This window comes from Ranitomeya imitator, chromosome 1, assembly GCF_032444005.1.
Source record: "Ranitomeya imitator isolate aRanImi1 chromosome 1, aRanImi1.pri, whole genome shotgun sequence".
Taxonomy (NCBI): Eukaryota; Metazoa; Chordata; class Amphibia; order Anura; family Dendrobatidae; genus Ranitomeya; species Ranitomeya imitator.
This window is the reverse complement of record NC_091282.1, coordinates 1,020,156,840-1,020,176,632: the sequence shown is the minus strand read 5'-3', so window position 1 is coordinate 1,020,176,632 and position 19,793 is coordinate 1,020,156,840. Positions and strand designations below refer to the sequence as shown.

Below are 19,793 nucleotides of genomic sequence, written 5' to 3'. Positions count from 1 at the left end.
TGCAGAAAGAAACGCAGTCGTGGCTGGGCACTGTAGATCTTGAGGCAGGCAAGGTAGTGAGTGATAACGGAAGGAATTTCATGGCTGCCATCTCCCTTTCCCAACTGAAACACATTCCTTGCCTGGCTCACACCTTAAACCTGGTGGTGCAGTGCTTCCTGAAAAGTTATCCGGGGTTATCCGACCTGCTCCTCAAAGTGCGTGGACTTTGCTCACATATCCGCCGTTCGCCCGTACACTCCAGCCGTATGCAGACCTATCAGCGTTCTTTGAACCTTCCCCAGCATCGCCTAATCATAGACGTTGCAACAAGGTGGAACTCAACACTGCACATGCTTCAGAGACTGTGCGAACAGAGGCGGGCTGTTATGTTTTTGTGGGAGGATACACATACACGGGCAGGCAGTAGGATGGCAGACATGGAGTTGTCAGGTGTGCAGTGGTCGAAGATTCAAGACATGTGTCAAGTCCTTCAGTGTTTTGAGGAATGCACACGGCTGGTTAGTGCAGACAACGCCATAATAAGCATGAGCATCCCCCTAATGCGTCTGCTGATGCAAAGTTTGACGCACATAAAGGATCAGGCGTCTGCAGCTGAGGAAGAGGAAAGCCTTGATGACAGTCAGCCATTGTCTGGCCAGGGCAGTGTACAGGACGAGTTAGCGGGTGAAGAGGAGGAGGAGGACGAGGAGGATGATGGGGATGATTATATTTTTAATGAGGAAGCTTTTCCGGGGCCACTGGAAATTGGTGGCGCGGCAAGGCCGGGTTCTGGTTTTTGGAGGGACACAAGTGACGTGGATTTGCCTGAAACTGCCCCTCAACCAAGCACAACCGCAGATTTGAGAACTGGAACTTTGGCCCACATGGCGGATTATGCCTTACGTATCCTCAAAAGGGACACACGCATAACTAAAATGATGAACGATGACGATTACTGGTTGGCCTGCCTCCTTGATCCTCGCTATAAAGGCAAATTGCAAAATATAATGCCACATGAGAACTTGGAACTAATATTAGCAACCAAACAATCAACTCTTGTTGACCGTTTGCTTCTGGCATTCCCTGCACACAGCGCCCGTGATCGTTCTCACACGAGCTGCAGGGGCCAGCAGACCAGAGGAGTTAGAGGGGCAGAAATCAGAAGTGGCGTTGGCCAGAGGGGTTTTCTGCCCAGGTTGTGGAGTGATTTTGCTATGACCGCAGACGGGACAGGTACTGCAGCATCAATTCAAAGTGACAGGAGACAACATTTGTCCAGTATGGTTACAAACTATTTTTCATCCCTTATCGATGTTCTCCCTCAACCGTCATTCCCATTTGATTACTGGGCATCAAAATTAGACACATGGCCAGAATTGGCAGAATATGCATTGCAGGAGCTTGCTTGCCCGGCAGCTAGTGTCCTATCAGAAAGAGTATTCAGTGCTGCAGGTTCAATACTAACAGAAAAAAGGACTCGTCTGGCTACCCAAAATGTAGATGATCTAACCTTCATTAAAATGAACCACAACTGGATTTCGAAATCTTTTGCCCCACCTTGCCCGGCTGACACCTAGCTTTCCTATGAAAAGGTCTTGCCTGTGGACTATTCTGAATGCCTTTTCCAATCTCGTAATTTTCTGCACCTGATTGTCCAGCATACGACATGTTTACACCTCACTAAATGGCCAAACCCCCCACACGGGGCCGTGGTATCGACACTTGGCGACAGCACCCGTGAGAGTGCTGTTTGTCTGAAGAGGTGGGTGTGCCCGCTTTTGGTCGACGACACTGCCACTGGGTCCCTCCTAGTACAATAAAGTGTCTCTGGCGGTGGTGGTGCGCACCCAACGTCAGACACACCGTTGTAATATGAGGGGCCCTGGGCCTATACCGCCGGCCACAAGACAGTTCCCCCCCCCCAGCTCAAACAGTGCTCTAACACTTGCAAAATTATCTCACAGCTCCACCAATGTTTAGTCTATGCGCTGACATCCTTCAATGCCTGCCACTGACAATACCATTGTATTGACATTTTTGTTATGTTAGGCCTTCGAAGCCTGTCTGCGGTCACTCCTTCCACTATGCCTCCACTGACCACACCACTGCTGCCCGTGTACCCCTGGAACCAATTTAAAATTGCCTACAGCCATGTGTTATTATTTTAGGCCTTCGATGCCTGTCTGCGGTCACTCCTTACAATATGCCTCCACTGACCACACCACTGCTGCCCGTGTACCCCTGGAACCAATTTAAAATTGCCTACAGCCAGCCCAATTTTTTTATTTTAGGCCTTTGATGCCTGTCTGCGGTCACTCCTTCCACTAGGCCTCCACTGACCACACCACTGCTGCCCGTGTACCCCTGGAACCAATTTAAAATTGCCTACAGCCAGCCCAATTTTTTTATTTTAGGCCTTCGATGCCTGTCTGCGGTCACTCCTTCCACTAGGCCTCCACTGACCACACCACTGCTGCCCGTGTACCCCTGGAACCAATTTAAAATTGCCTACAGCCAGCCCAATTTTTTTATTTTAGGCCTTCGATGCCTGTCTGCGGTCACTCCTTCCACTAGGCCTCCACTGACCACACCACTGCTGCCCGTGTACCCCTGGAACCAATTTAAAATTGCCTACAGCCATGTGTTATTATTTTAGGCCTTCGATGCCTGTCTGCGGTCACTCCTTACAATATGCCTCCACTGACCACACCACTGCTGCCCGTGTACCCCTGGAACCAATTTAAAATTGCCTACAGCCAGCCCAATTTTTTTATTTTAGGCATTCGATGCCTGTCTGCGGTCCGTTCTTTCTACTACTACTACACTGACCAGGCCACTGCTGCCCGTGTACCCCTGGAACCAATTTAAAATTGCCTACAGCCAGCCCAATTTTTTTATTTTAGGCCTTCGATGCCTGTCTGCGGTCACTCCTTCCACTAGGCCTCCACTGACCAGGCCACTGCTGCCCGTGTACCCCTGGAACCAATTTAAAATTGCCTACAGCCAGCCCAATTTTTTTATTTAAGGCCTTCGATGCCTGTCTGCGGTCACTCCTTCCACTAGGCCTCCACTGACCACACCACTGCTGTCCATGTACCCCTGGAACCAATTTAAAATTGCCTACAGCCATGTGTTATTATTTTAGGCCTTCGATGCCTGTCTGCGGTCACTCCTTACAATATGCCTCCACTGACCACACCACTGCTGCCCGTGTACCCCTGGAACCAATTTAAAATTGCCTACAGCCAGCCCAATTTTTTTATTTTAGGCCTTCGATGCCTGTCTGCGGTCACTCCTTCCACTAGGCCTCCACTGACCACACCACTGCTGCCCGTGTACCCCTGGAACCAATTTAACATTGCCTACAGCCATGTGTTATTATTTTAGGCCTTCGATGCCTGTCTGCGGTCACTCCTTCCACTAGGCCTCCACTGACCACACCACTGCTGCCCGTGTACCCCTGGAACCAATTTAAAATTGCCTACAGCCAGCCCAATTTTTTTTATTTTAGGCCTTCGATGCCTGTCTGCGGTCCGTTCTTTCTACTACTACTACACTGACCAGGCCACTGCTGCCCGTGTACCCCTGGAACCAAGTTAAAATTGCCTACAGCCAGCCCAATTTTTTTATTTTAGGCCTTCGATGCCTGTCTGCGGTCACTCCTTCCACTAGGCCTCCACTGACCAGGCCACTGCTGCCCGTGTACCCCTGGAACCAATTTAAAATTGCCTACAGCCAGCCCAATTTTTTTATTTTAGGCCTTCGATGCCTGTCTGCGGTCACTCCTTCCACTAGGCCTCCACTGACCACACCACTGCTGCCCGTGTACCCCTGGAACCAATTTAAAATTGCCTACAGCCATGTGTTATTATTTTAGGCCTTCGATGCCTGTCTGCGGTCACTCCTTACAATATGCCTCCACTGACCACACCACTGCTGCCCGTGTACCCCTGGAACCAATTTAAAATTGCCTACAGCCAGCCCAATTTTTTTATTTTAGGCCTTCGATGCCTGTCTGCGGTCACTCCTTCCACTAGGCCTCCACTGACCACACCACTGCTGCCCGTGTACCCCTGGAACCAATTTAAAATTGCCTACAGCCATGTGTTATTATTTTAGGCCTTCGATGCCTGTCTGCGGTCACTCCTTCCACTAGGCCTCCACTGACCACACCACTGCTGCCCGTGTACCCCTGGAACCAATTTAAAATTGCCTACAGCCAGCCCAATTTTTTTTATTTTAGGCCTTCGATGCCTGTCTGCGGTCCGTTCTTTCTACTACTACTACACTGACCAGGCCACTGCTGCCCGTGTACCCCTGGAACCAATTTAAAATTGCCTACAGCCAGCCCAATTTTTTTATTTTAGGCCTTTGATGCCTGTCTGCGGTCACTCCTTCCACTAGGCCTCCACTGACCAGGCCACTGCTGCCCGTGTACCCCTGGAACCAATTTAAAATTGCCTACAGCCAGCCCAATTTTTTTATTTTAGGCCTTCGATGCCTGTCTGCGGTCACTCCTTCCACTAGGCCTCCACTGACCACACCACTGCTGCCCGTGTACCCCTGGAACCAATTTAAAATTGCCTACAGCCATGTGTTACTATTTTAGGCCTTCGATGCCTGTCTGCGGTCACTCCTTACAATATGCCTCCACTGACCACACCACTGCTGCCCGTGTACCCCTGGAACCAATTTAAAATTGCCTACAGCCAGCCCAATTTTTTTATTTTAGGCCTTCGATGCCTGTCTGCGGTCACTCCTTCCACTAGGCCTCCACTGACCACACCACTGCTGCCCGTGTACCCCTGGAACCAATTTAAAATTGCCTACAGCCATGTGTTATTATTTTAGGCCTTCGATGCCTGTCTGCGGTCACTCCTTCCACTAGGCCTCCACTGACCACACCACTGCTGCCCGTGTACCCCTGGAACCAATTTAAAATTGCCTACAGCCAGCCCAATTTTTTTATTTTAGGCCCTCGATGCCTGTCTGCGGTCACTCCTTCCACTAGGCCTCCACTGACCACACCACTGCTGCCCGTGTACCTCTGGAACCAATTTAAAATTGCCTACAGCCATGTGTTATTATTTTAGGCCTTCGATGCCTGTCTGCGGTCACTCCTTACAATATGCCTCCACTGACCACACCACTGCTGCCCGTGTACCCCTGGAACCAATTTAAAATTGCCTACAGCCAGCCCAATTTTTTTATTTTAGGCCTTCGATGCCTGTCTGCGGTCACTCCTTCCACTAGGCCTCCACTGACCACACCACTGCTGCCCGTGTACCCCTGGAACCAAGTTAAAATTGCCTACAGCCAGCCCAATTTTTTTATTTTAGGCCTTCGATGCCTGTCTGCGGTCACTCCTTCCACTAGGCCTCCACTGACCACACCACTGCTGCCCGTGTACCCCTGGAACCAATTTAAAATTGCCTACAGCCAGCCCAATTTTTTTATTTTAGGCCTTCGATGCCTGTCTGCGGTCACTCCTTCCACTAGGCCTCCACTGACCACACCACTGCTGCCCGTGTACCCCTGGAACCAATTTAAAATTGCCTACAGCCATGTGTTATTATTTTAGGCCTTTGATGCCTGTCTGCGGTCACTCCTTACAATATGCCTCCACTGACCACACCACTGCTGCCCGTGTACCCCTGGAACCAATTTAAAATTGCCTACAGCCAGCCCAATTTTTTTATTTTAGGCCTTCGATGCCTGTCTGCGGTCACTCCTTCCACTAGGCCTCCACTGACCACACCACTGCTGCCCGTGTACCCCTGGAACCAATTTAAAATTGCCTACAGCCATGTGTTATTATTTTAGGCCTTCGATGCCTGTCTGCGGTCACTCCTTACAATATGCCTCCACTGACCACACCACTGCTGCCCGTGTACCCCTGGAACCAATTTAAAATTGCCTACAGCCAGCCCAATTTTTTTTTTTTAGGCCTTCGATGCCTGTCTGCGGTCCGTTCTTTCTACTACTACTACACTGACCAGGCCACTGCTGCCCGTGTACCCCTGGAACCAATTTAAAATTGCCTACAGCCATGTGTTATTATTTTAGGCCTTCGATGCCTGTCTGCGGTCACTCCTTCCACTAGGCCTCCACTGACCAGGCCACTGCTGCCCGTGTACCCCTGGAACCAATTTAAAATTGCCTACAGCCAGCCCAATTTTTTTATTTTAGGCCTTCGATGCCTGTCTGCGGTCACTCATTCCACTAGGCCTCCACTGACCACACCACTGCTGCCCGTGTACCCCTGGAACCAATTTATAATTGCCTACAGCCATGTGTTATTATTTTAGGCCTTCGATGCCTGTCTGCGGTCACTCCTTACAATATGCCTCCACTGACCAGGCCACTGCTGCCCGTGTACCCCTGGAACCAATTTAAAATTGCCTACAGCCAGCCCAATTTTTTTATTTTAGGCCTTCGATGCCTGTCTGCGGTCACTCCTTCCACTAGGCCTCCACTGACCACACCACTGCTGCCCGTATACCCCTGGAACCAATTTAAAATTGCCTACAGCCAGCCCAATTTTTTTATTTTAGGCCTTCGATGCCTGTCTGCGGTCACTCCTTCCACTAGGCCTCCACTGACCACACCACTGCTGCCCGTGTACCCCTGGAACCAATTTAAAATTGCCTACAGCCAGCCCAATTTTTTTATTTTAGGCCTTCGATGCCTGTCTGCGGTCACTCCTTCCACTAGGCCTCCACTGACCACACCACTGCTGCCGTGTACCCCTGGAACCAATTTAAAATTGCCTACAGCCAGCCCAATTTTTTTATTTTAGGCCTTCGATGCCTGTCTGCGGTCACTCCTTCCACTAGGCCTCCACTGACCACACCACTGCTGCCCGTGTACCCCTGGAACCAATTTAAAATTGCCTACAGCCATGTGTTATTATTTTAGGCCTTCGATGCCTGTCTGCGGTCACTCCTTCCACTAGGCCTCCACTGACCAGGCCACTGCTGCCCGTGTACCCCTGGAACCAATTTAAAATTGCCTACAGCCAGCCCAATTTTTTTATTTTAGGCCTTCGATGCCTGTCTGCGGTCACTCCTTCCACTAGGCCTCCACTGACCACACCACTGCTGCCCGTGTACCCCTGGAACCAATTTAAAATTGCCTACAGCCATGTGTTATTATTTTAGGCCTTCGATGCCTGTCTGCGGTCACTCCTTACAATATCCCTCCACTGACCAGGCCACTGCTGCCCGTGTACCCCTGGAACCAATTTAAAATTGCCTACAGCCAGCCCAATTTTTTTATTTTAGGCCTTCGATGCCTGTCTGCGGTCACTCCTTCCACTAGGCCTCCACTGACCACACCACTGCTGCCCGTGTACCCCTGGAACCAATTTAAAATTGCCTACAGCCAGCCCAATTTTTTTATTTTAGGCCTTCGATGCCTGTCTGCGGTCACTCCATCCACTAGGCCTCCACTGACCACACCACTGCTGCCCGTGTACCCCTGGAACCAATTTAAAATTGCCTACAGCCAGCCCAATTTTTTTATTTTAGGCCTTCGATGCCTGTCTGCGGTCACTCCTTCCACTAGGCCTCCACTGACCACACCACTGCTGCCCGTGTACCCCTGGAACCAATTTAAAATTGCCTACAGCCAGACCAATTTTTTTATTTTAGGCCTTCGATGCCTGTCTGCGGTCACTCCTTCCACTAGGCCTCCACTGACCACACCACTGCTGCCCGTGTACCCCTGGAACCAATTTAAAATTGCCTACAGCCAGCCCAATTTTTTTATTTTAGGCCTTCGATGCCTGTCTGCGGTCACTCCTTCCACTAGGCCTCCACTGACCACACCACTGCTGCCCGTGTACCCCTGGAACCAATTTAAAATTGCCTACAGCCATGTGTTATTATTTTAGGCCTTCGATGCCTGTCTGCGGTCACTCCTTACAATATGCCTCCACTGACCACACCACTGCTGCCCGTGTACCCCTGGAACCAATTTAAAATTGCCTACAGCCAGCCCAATTTTTTTATTTTAGGCCTTCGATGCCTGTCTGCGGTCACTCCTTCCACTAGGCCTCCACTGACCACACCACTGCTGCCCGTGTACCCCTGGAACCAATTTAAAATTGCCTACAGCCATGTGTTATTATTTTAGGCCTTCGATGCCTGTCTGCGGTCACTCCTTACAATATGGCTCCACTGACCACACCACTGCTGCCCGTGTACCCCTGGAACCAATTTAAAATTGCCTACAGCCAGCCCAATTTTTTTATTTTAGGCCTTCGATGCCTGTCTGCGGTCCGTTCTTTCTACTACTTCTACACTGACCAGGCCACTGCTGCCCGTATACCCCTGGAACCAATTTAAAATTGCCTACAGCCATGTGTTATTATTTTAGGCCTTCGATGCCTGTCTGCGGTCACTCCTTCCACTAGGCCTCCACTGACCACACCACTGCTGCCCGTGTACCCCTAGAACCTATTTATAATTGCATAGAGCATCCTTTTTTTAATAGTAGGCGTACAAAGTCTGTCTGCGGTTCACTATTGAACTTGTCCTCCACTGCCCAGAGCACTGCAGCTTGTGTACCCCTGTAACTTTTTTCTGCTGCGGTGAGCCACATTTTTGGTTTGAGTCCTACTACCTGTGTCTGTCTGCGCCACTCAATTCAGCTGTGTTCCTTTGAAAAAAGCTGAGCGTCAATAGTCTTGTTTTCAGCCTCTAGGAATTTTAAAACTGCATTGGGTGTACAACTTTGGTAGGGCCTACTAACGGTGTCTGCCTCCCCAAGGTGTTCCCCAGGTTTCCTCTCCATTGCTTCAATCTTCATGCTCTCGTTTAGTAGTTGTTGGAAACTACGCTGCATTAGGCCTACAAATTGGGTATGGGGTGTAGAGAGATGGTGTGTTCCACTCCAAGGTGTTCTCCAGGTTGCCTTTCCTGAGCTTCAATCTTCATGCTCTCGTTTAGTAGTTGTTGGAAACTACGCTGCATTAGGCCTACAAATTGGGTATGGGGTGTAGAGAGATGGTGTGTTCCACTCCAAGGTGTTCTCCAGGTTGCCTTTCCTGAGCTTCGATCTTCTGGCTCTCGTTTAGTAGTTGTTGGAAACTACACTGCATTAGGCCTACAAATTGGGTATGGGGTGTAGAGAGATGGTGTGTTCCACTCCAAGGTGTTCCCCAGGTTTCCTCTCTATTGCTTCGATCTTCATGCTCTCGTTTAGTAGTTGTTGGAAACTACGCTGCATTAGGCCTACAAATTGGGTATGGGGTGTAGAGAGATGGTGTGTTCCACTCCAAGGTGTTCTCCAGGTTGCCTTTCCTGAGCTTCAATCTTCATGCTCTTGTTTAGTAGTTGATGGAAACTACGCTGCATTAGGCCTACAAATTGGGTATGGGGTGTAGAGAGATGGTGTGTTCCACTCCAAGGTGTTCTCCAGGTTGCCTTTCCTGAGCTTCAATCTTCATGCTCTCGTTTAGTAGTTGTTGGAAACTACGCTGCATTAGGCCTACAAATTGGGTATGGGGTGTAGAGAGATGGTGTGTTCCACTCCAAGGTGTTCTCCAGGTTGCCTTTCCTGAGCTTCGATCTTCTGACTCTCGTTTAGTAGTTGTTGGAAACTACACTGCATTAGGCCTACAAATTGGGTATGGGGTGTAGAGAGATGGTGTGTTCCACTCCAAGGTGTTCCCCAGGTTTCCTCTCCATTGCTTCAATCTTCATGCTCTCGTTTAGTAGTTGTTGGAAACTACGCTGCATTAGGCCTACAAATTGGGTATGGGGTGTAGAGAGATGGTGTGTTCCACTCCAAGGTGTTCTCCAGGTTGCCTTTCCTGAGCTTCGATCTTCTGGCTCTCGTTTAGTAGTTGTTGGAAACTACACTGCATTAGGCCTACAAATTGGGTATGGGGTGTAGAGAGATGGTGTGTTCCACTCCAAGGTGTTCCCCAGGTTTCGTCCACATTGCTTCGGTCTTCCGACTCTCGTTTAGTAGTTGTAGAAAACTACACTGCATTAGGCCTACAAATTGGGTATGGGGTGTAGAGAGATAGTGTGTTCCACTCCAAGGTGTTCCCCAGGTTTCCTCTCCATTGCTTCGATCTTCATGCTCTCATTTAGTAGTTGTTGGAAACTACGCTGCATTAGGCCTACAAATTGGGTATGGGGTGTAGAGAGATGGTGTGTTACACTCCAAGGTGTTCTCCAGGTTGCCTTTCCTGAGCTTCTATCTTCAGGCTCTCATTAAATTGTGGTTAAATGGAACAACTGCATTTGGCGTACTAGTTGGTTTGGGGCCTACTATCGGTGTCTACCACTCCTTGCTGTTCTCCTCCACTGAACAAAGCTGTGCCGCCTGTATACTACGGTTGCCAATTTTGAACTGCATTTCGACTACTTACTGATTTGGGCCTACTCTCTGTGTCAGCCTCTCATTCCAGTTGTCCTCCACTGCAATGCCCCCTGGTTAGTCCTGTGTTACCAATTTTGAACTGCATTTAGCCAACTTTATTCTTTGGGCCTATATCTGTGTTTCCTCCTCATCCTGCCCATTGCCCAGCCAGTGATAGATGAGTCTGCTGGTACATTGACCCATAACGCAAAATTCCCCGTGCACGCTACACAGCAAGATTGTGACCCTGCTGAAAGTCAGGTTCCTCTTCCCGCATACCATACCACCTTACACGGGGACAAAGAGGAAGGTGCAGATGAAAGTGCAGGTTCCTTCATCAGGTGGGGGGAGGAATACTAGTTGGCGACGTCACTGGCACAGGGCCTCTCATAGTACGCAAAAGTGTTGCTGCCGTTGGGAGGCGCCCCCGCCGTGCAAACACACCGCTGTACTTTGAGGGGCCCTGTGCCAGTGCCAATGCCAACGAGTGGGCCCCCCCTGCTTGCTCAGGATCACAGCACTTGCAAAGTTTAAATACTTACCTCTCCCTGCTCCACTGCCATGACGTGGTCCAGATTTACTGGGCCCACTAATTACTTGAACCAGCCCTACCCCCCACAACTTTAGCCAAATGACCCCCAATTTCAAATGCCTTCCAATTATTATAAGGTAAATTACGATTGACAAGCTTCTTTAACAAGAATGGATGTTTTTGCCATTAAAATGGGCAGTGTAGGTGTTTTCCTGGCCTCCACTCACTGCCGACTATGCTCCCCCATTGACTTGCATTGGGTTTCGTGTTTCGGGCGATACCCGACTTTTCGCGATAATCGGCCGATTCCACTCGACTCGACTTCTAAGATAGTCGGGTTTCGCGAAACACGGCTCGACTCTAAAAAGGTCAAGGTCGCTCAACCCTACTTACAAATACTGACATAAAATCCTGACCAAATCCTGATGCAATCCTGAACGTGGACACATACCCTAAGATGAAGTAATCATTAAGTAGTTGAAAAAATATTGGGGCTGACTACACAGTTGATTAGAGACACACTGTCTGAGCATTGTATACTGTGTATGTTCGGCCTTCTCAGTAGCAGTGAGCTTCAAACCACCACCAATCTGATACTGATGACCTATTATAATCATGACATACAGTGTCGCTTGAAAGTTTGTAAACCCTTTAAATTTCTCTATGGTTTTGCATAAATTTGACCTAAAACTACATCAGATTTTCACACACGTCCTAAAAGGTAAAAGTAAATAAAGGGAATGAAATAAAGCAAACTAGAGAGAGTACAAAGGAGGGCAACAAAATTAATAAAGGGGATGGGAGAACTACAATACCCAGATAGATTAGCGAAATTAGGATTATTTAGTCTAGAAAAAAGACGACTGAGGGGCGATCTAATAACCATGTATAAGTATATAAGGGGACAATACAAATATCTCGCTGAGGATCTGTTTATACCAAGGAAGGTGACGGGCACAAGGGGGCATTCTTTGCGTCTGGAGGAGAGAAGGTTTTTCCACCAACATAGAAGAGGATTCTTTACTGTTAGGGCAGTGAGAATCTGGAATTGCTTGCCTGAGGAGGTGGTGATGGCGAACTCAGTCGAGGGGTTCAAGAGAGGCCTGGATGTCTTCCTGGAGCAGAACAATATTGTATCATACAATTATTAGGTTCTGTAGAAGGACGTAGATCTGGGTATTTATTATGATGGAATATAGGCTGAACTGGATGGACAAATGTCTTTTTTCGGCCTTACTAACTATGTTACTATGTTACTATGTTACAAATGAGCCAAAAATATTAGACCTTGTGAGGAGTGACCTTATTGAGGACCAAGCTGGATGTGTCTCACACTAACCTTCCCCAGGCTTACCTCTTAAGTAACTTTTACAGCAGCTACATAGAGGTAATCCGGAATGTTTCAGCATTTAGAACACTCACAGAACCAGATATGTCCAAGACTAAAGGCCCCTTCACATTAAGCGACGCTGCAGCGATACCGACAACGATCCGGATCGCTGCAGCGTCGCTGTTTGGTTGCTGGAGAGCTGTCACACAGACAGCTCTCCAGCGACCAACGATGCCGGTAACCAGGGTAAACATCGGGTAACTAAGTGCAGGGCCGCGCTTAGTAACCCGATGTTTACCCTGGTTACCATCCTAAAAGTAAAAAAAACAAACAGTACATACTTACCTAACGCTGTCTGTCCTCCAGCGCTGTGCTCTGCACTCCTCCTGTACTGGCTGTGAGCACAGCGGCCAGAAAGCAGAGCGGTGACGTCACCGCTCTGCTTTCCGGCTGACCGACGCTCACAGCCAGTGCAGGAGGAGTGCAGAGCACAGCGCTGGAGGACAGACAGCGTTAGGTAAGTATGTACTGTTTGTTTTTTTTACTTTTAGGATGGTAACCAGGGTAAACATCGGGTTACTAAGCGCGGCCCTGCGCTTAGTTACCCGATGTTTACCCTGGTTACCAGTGAAGACATCGCTGGATCGGTGTCACACACGCCGATCCAGCGATGTCCACGGGAGATCCAGCGTCGAAATAAAGTTCTGGACTTTCTTCAGCGACCAACGATCTCCCAGCAGGGGCCTGATCGTTGGTCGCTGTCACACATAACGATTTTATTAACGATATCGTTGCTACGTCACAAAAAGCAACGATATCGTTAACAATATCGTTATGTGTGAAGGTACCTTAAGACCAAAGAGGGGAATATCTTTACTACCTCAAAGCATTCTTTCCATTAACCATGGGCCTTACCACTGCCCACCAAGTTTCTACTCCCCAAAACGGATCTTTGAATGATAAACAAAAATCACACACTAAGTGAAATGGGTCAACTCCAGAAGGGAAATTGGGCTGCAATCAGCCTGAGGATATTGCAGATAGTGATGCTGCAGAACAAAAATAGCCTATACCCGAGTATTCTCCTTTACATTGCCCAGTGAAGCAGAAGAAAAGACTTGAACAAGCCAACTTTCCCACCACATGGGAAACATCTCTCTACATTCTGAGACATGCTTTTCAATATGCCTTTGAGCAGTCAGACTGTATCAGAGACCTTCTTAACCCCTTCATGACCCCTGCTTTTTTCGATTTTGCGTTTTCGTTTTTCACTCTCCTCCATCCCAGAGCCATAACTTTTTAATTTTTCCATCAATATGGCCGTGTGAGGGCTTATTTTTGTGGGACAAGTTGCACTTTTGAATGACATCATTGATTTTAGCATGTCATGTACTAGAAAACGGGAAAAAAATTCCAAGTGCGGTGAAATTGCAAAAAAAGTGCAATCCAACACTTGTTTTTTCTTTGGCTTTTTTGCTAGGTTCACTAAATGCTAAAACTGACCTGCCATTGTGATTTTCCAGGTCATTACGAGTTCATAGACGCCAAAAATGTCTAGGTTATTTTTTATCTAAGTGGTAAAAAACAATTCCAAACTTTGCTGAAAAAAATAAAAAAGTGTGCAATTTTCCAATACCCGTAGCGTCTCCATTTTTCGTTATCTGGGGTTGGTTGAGGGCTTATTTTTTGCTTGGCAAACTGACATTTTTATTGATACCATTTTTGTGCACATATGATCTTTTGATTGCCCATTATTGCATTTTAATGCAATGTCACCGTGACAAAAAAAAAACGTAATTCTGGCGTTTCTAATTTTTTTCCCGCTGCTCCGTTTAGTGATCAGGTTAATTATTTTTTTATTGATCGGGAAATTGTGAACGCGGCAATACCAAATATGTGTATATTTGTTTTTTTATTGTTTTATTTTGAATGGGGCGGAAGGGGGGTAATTTAAAGTTTTAGATATTTTTTTTTCATATTTTTAAAACATTTTTTTTAACTTTTGTCATGCTTCAATAACCTCCATGGGAGGCTAGAAACTGGAATAGACTGATCGGCTCTGCTACTTAGGAGCGATACTCAGATCGCTCCTATGCAGTAGATTTACTGCATTGCTATGTGCACCGTCCACTGAGTGATGCTCACAGCAACCTGGCATCAACAACCATAGAGGTCTTCAATAGACCTCTGGTTGTCATGCCGATGCATCGCTGATCCCCGATCACGTGACGGGGCACCGATGCGCACATTTCTGATCCAATGGCCGGAAGTGCTAGTTAAATGCTGCTGTCAGCGTTTGACAGCGGCATTTAACAAGTTAATAGCTGCGGGTGGATTGCGATTCCACCCACAACTATTGCGGGCACATGTCAGCTGTACAAAACAGCTGACAGGTCCAGACATTGATGCGGAGCCAGCTGCTATGTAGCAGATCGCTGCTATGTAGCAGAGGCGATCGAGTTGTGCCTGCTTCTAGCCTCCCATGGAGGCTATTGAAGCATGGCAAAAGTAAAAAAAAAAGTTAAAAAAAATGTGAAAAAAATAAAAAAAATATAAAAGTTTAAATCACCCCCCTTTCGCCCCAATCAAAATAAATCGATAAAAAAAAATCAAATCTACACATATTTGGTATCGCCGCGCTCAGAATCACCCGATCTATCAATTAAAAAAAAGCATTAACCTGATCGCTAAACGGCATAGCGAGCAAAAAATTCGAAACGCCAGAATTACGTTTTTTAGGTCGCTGCGACATTGCATTAAAATGCAATAACGGGTGATCAAAAGAACGTATCTGCACCAAAATTCTATCATTAAAAACGTCATCTCAGCACGCAAAAAATAAGCCCTCAAACAACCCCAGATCACGAAAAATAGAGACGCTACGAGTATCGGAAAATGGCGCTTTTTTTTTTTTTTTAGCAAAGTTTGGAATTTTTTTTCACCACTTAGATAAAAAATAATCTAGTAATGTTAGGTGTCTATGAACTCGTACTAACCTGGAGAATCATAATGGCAGGTCAGTTTTAGCATTTAGTGAACCTACCAAAAAAGCCAAACAAAAAACAAGTGTTGGATTGCACTTTTTTTTCAATTTCACCGCACTTGGAATTTTTTTCCCATTTTCTAGTACACGACATGCTAAAACCAATGATGTCGTTCAAAAGTACAACTCGTCCCGCAAAAAATAAGCCCTCACATGGCCAAATTGACAGAAAAATAAAAAAGTTATGGCTCTGGGAAGGAGGGGAGTGAAAAACGAACACGGAAAAACGAAAAATCCCAAGGTCATGAAGGGGTTAAATACCATTATTACTATCCCCAGGAGTGGTCGACCAACAAAGATCGCACCGAAAGCAAGGTACCGTATATAATAGCCTGTGAAGTCTCAAAGAAACCATAGATAACTTTCAAACAACTAAAGGCCTCTCTGACATTAGCTAATGTTTATATTCATGAAGCCATCAAAAAGAGGATACTAAACAACAATGATATGCATGGCAGGATTGCAAGATGAAAGCCACTGTTCCCCAAAAAGAACATGGCTGTTCATCTTCAGTTTTGTGAGGATCAACTGGACTAGGTAGGAGGCTATTAAACAATGTATATTGGTCATATGAGCCCAAAATAGCCCTTTTTTAGGATTAAATGAGAAGTTATGTTTGGTCAAAGAAAAAAACTTGCATTACAGTATAAAATCCTTGAACCATCTGAGAAACATGGTGGTGGTAGTTTTATAGTTTTGGTCTATTTGGCTACATCTGTGCCAGAACGGTTTTGTCATCATGAATGAAACAATGAATTCTGAATTACACCAGAAAATTCTAAAGGAAAATGTAAGGACATTGTCAATGAGTTGAATCTCAGAAGAACGTCATTCATGCAGGAAAACAACGACTCAAAGCTCACAAGTCATTCTACAAAAGAATAGTGAAAAATAAAGTTAAAGTTTTGGAATTTTCAAATCAAAGATCTGACCGTAAACTTGAAGAAATGTTGTGGAAGGATTTCAAGTGAGCAGTTCATGGGAGAAACTAAAATAACGGAGATGAAGCTGTTTAGTAGAGAGGAATAGGCTGCAAATCGACCAAGCCGATATGCAGAACTAATCAACAATTACCAGCAATGCAGTTATTGCTTCACAAGTGGTCAAACTGGAAACACACACAAACATGTAGACTGTTTTGTCATTTGATCCTGAGTCATGTGTGAAAATCTGATCTAGTTTTAGTTTAAATTTATGCAGAAATATGGAAAAATCTGAAGAGGTTACAAACTTTCAAGCACCTTGAAGCCTGGAAAACCTCTATAAAATTGACCCTTTCCTTGAGTACCACAATGTTTCACACATAATAAATCAGATCCCAAGGCTGGTTCATTGCGGCCACAGTTAGAGGCTTACTTCTGTTTTCAATTAAAGGTTTTCTTTGCTTCATATAAACAAATGGATGACTATAGTTATTAAAATTGGTTGAGAAATCATTACCTCTTATATTTGACTTCCGTAATGCAGAATAGAATATTTGCTTTACAGGGAACCTTTCATCTGATCCATTCTGCCCAGACCACAGGCAGTATGTAGCAGATGCCTCCTACGTTATTGTAATGGTATGGATTTTACTCTAAAAATCTTCAGCATTGTAAAAAAAAACTTTTAAAAGCCGTCTAAGGACAATATGCCTTGGATTACTAGTCTGAGAAATGTTTATGGTGGCTTCTCCATGCCTCGCTACCCTAGACTGACCGGTCAGTTTCTGAGTTATCACATGTGGAGACACCTGTCCAGCATAGTGAGCAGGGTAGGGAGACGATGCTGGGGACCTACATCAGACTAGTCTGCCAAGACTCTTCATTTCTCACTGGCTTTTAAAGTATGTTTTCTTTAAAATCCCGCAGCGCTCAGAGTAAAATTTACACATCTGCCAAAACTCAGCCGGTGTCTGATACAAGCTGTCCATTGTTCAGGCAGCATGTATCAGTTGACCGTTTCTTTTTACCATGGTATATTTTAAGACAGGACATAAATGCTACATTGTTTTTTACAACATATGAAAAGGGCATTATCAAAATGACAACCCTGTTCATATATTCAGCAGATGGGTATAACAGAGAAGGACCTCCTACTAGGTAACATTTTTTTAGGATTGGCTTCTGCTCTGGTTGACTAAACTCAGACATCTATTACATCTTCTTATTTGAATGGGTGCCATGTAATTCTATATTTCCCCTGTGCTAACCCCTGTACTGTAAGTATGTGGTCAGTCTTCACTCGTCATGAGATTAATAGGAGCTAAGCATTCTTTGATACAGGCACTGCGTTACAGCATATACTGGGGTATTTACCAACCATGGTTACAGAATGCGCAAACAGCAGACCCTCTTAATAAAGTTGGAGGTAACACAAGTGCAAAATAGTAATCAAACAACCACTCACAAAATACCAGTTCTTGGAGGGGGTGATTGCCCAGTGAGGACCCTTGATGTGGGTTGTTAGCTTGTATATGTTGGCCAAAATATCGACCAATAACTCATAATTATATTATATTTTTCTGCACATTTGATCATTTTTTTCCTGGGTGCAGCCAGGCTCATCAATGCTGACCTTGTAAACTCGGGGCTCGCACTTCTGTGATACACTGGTAGAGTGCTGGGCAGCTCGCCTAATGAAATAATAGGGGTGTGTAATAGGCTATATGCTGGGCACTCTGCTATACATGTGTGTGACTCGTGCCCTATTCTAAAATTCATCTGTGAGCAATTATAATACTAGGCAATCACCCCCTCCATTAACTGGTAGGCTGTGAGTGGTTGTATCATCAGAATTTACCCTCCCCCTTTTATAATGGGATCTGCTGCATCCTATCTGTACATTAGTTTCTGTGACCATGGCTGGTAAATACCATTGCCTTTTTGCTATATTAATAATTGAATTCTTTAGGAATTTTTTAAAGTGCCTTTTATTTCTTTGAGTTTTTGATCTTGCATTACACTCTGTATATTACCTAACTGTGTTTCTATCTTTATCCAGTGCGCCTTAGTGTGTGAGTGCTCTACACCTGAAATGATCAGTGGAAATGATAATCTGCCTTTATTAAATGCAGGTAAGAGATGATTGTCTACCATTTATTGCTTTTGTATTGTAAGACTGTGAAATCTTTGACAACCTTAAACTTACAGAAGTTGCATTTCTCAAATTGTCAAACACACCACATGCATATCTCAATGCAAAAAAGTGTAACTGAACCAATGAAAGCCATAGTATTTGTATAGTTAGTTGTGATAAGTGGGGTTATGAGTTATCCAGTTCAAAGGCTGGGGGCATTTGGTCACCGCCTTCACCCTGCCTCCACTGTGAAAAGGTTATCTGATGGAGAGCAGATACCATGTGTTAGGGTACCGTCACACAGTGGCATTTTGATCGCTACGACGGCACGATCCGTGACGCTCCAGCATCGTAACAATATCGCTCCAGCGTCGTAGACTGCTGTCACACTTTGCAATGTACGACGCTGGAGCGATAATTTCATGACGTATGTGCGATGTAGAAGCCGTTGGTTACTATTTTATTATTATTATTATACATTTTTATAGCGCCATATATTCCATGGCGCTTTACATGTGAATACGGGGCAAATATAGACAAATACATTAAACATGAGCAGATAACAAGGCACACGAGTACATAAGGAGGGAGGACCCTGCCCGTGAGGGCTCACAGTCTGCAGGGGGTGGGTGAGGATACACTAGGAGAGGGAAGAGCTGGCTGTGCGGCTGTTCAGTAGGTTGAGGATCACTGCAGGCTGTAGGCTTGTCGGAAGAGATGAGTCTTCAGGTTCTTTTTGAAGGTTTCTATGGTAGGCGCAAGTCTGATGTGTTGGGGTAGAGAGTTCCAGAGTATGGGGGAAGCACGGGAGAAGTCTTGGATGCGGTTATGGGAAGAAGAGATGAGAGGGGAGTAGAGAAGGAGGTCTTGGGAGGATCGGAGGTCGCGTGTAGGTAGGTACCGGGAGACCATGTCACAGATGTATGGAGGAGACAGGTTGTGGATGGCTTTGTATGTCAGTGTGAGGGTTTTGAACTGGAGTCTCTGGGCGATAGGAAGCCAGTGAAGGGCTTGCTATGCGCACATCGTATACAATATCGTGCACACCTTTGTTACACGATGCGATCATGCCGCCACAGCGGGACACTAGACGACGAAAGAAAGTTTCAAACGATCTGCTACGATGTACGATTCTCAGCGTGGTCCCTGATCGCAGGAGCGTGTCAGACACAGCGAGATCGCTGGAACGTCACGGATATATCGCTGGAACGTCACAAATCGTGCCGTCGTAGCGATCAAAATGCCACTGTGTGACGGTACCCTAAGGTTTTAATTCCTGCCTCTGCATAGGGGGAATCTCAAACCATCTCCACTGCAGTCTCCCATTCTTCTCCAGCCGCAATGGAGCCTGCTCAGCGGAGACGTCGGTCCCAGCGTCTAGCTCAGGCTGATACTGGGTGACTGGTTAATACTATCCTTCCAGGCTCTGCCTTTGTAGCCAGCACTTATCAGCAGCGAGCAGATCTTTATGGGAC

At 46.2% G+C, this 19,793-nt stretch overlaps 1 protein-coding gene across 5 annotated transcripts in view; it reads left to right on the top strand.

Moving 5' to 3' along the window:
• INPP4B (inositol polyphosphate-4-phosphatase type II B) overlaps window positions 1-19,793 on the top strand; it is a 1,184,089-nt gene that overhangs the window by 780,240 nt on the left and 384,056 nt on the right. For all 5 annotated transcript variants that reach the window (XM_069743998.1, XM_069744002.1, XM_069744000.1 and 2 more), the window contains one exon: window positions 18,244-18,316. In XM_069743998.1, coding sequence (XP_069600099.1) covers window positions 18,244-18,316 — 73 coding nt within the window. The remainder of the gene's footprint in view (window positions 1-18,243; window positions 18,317-19,793) is intronic.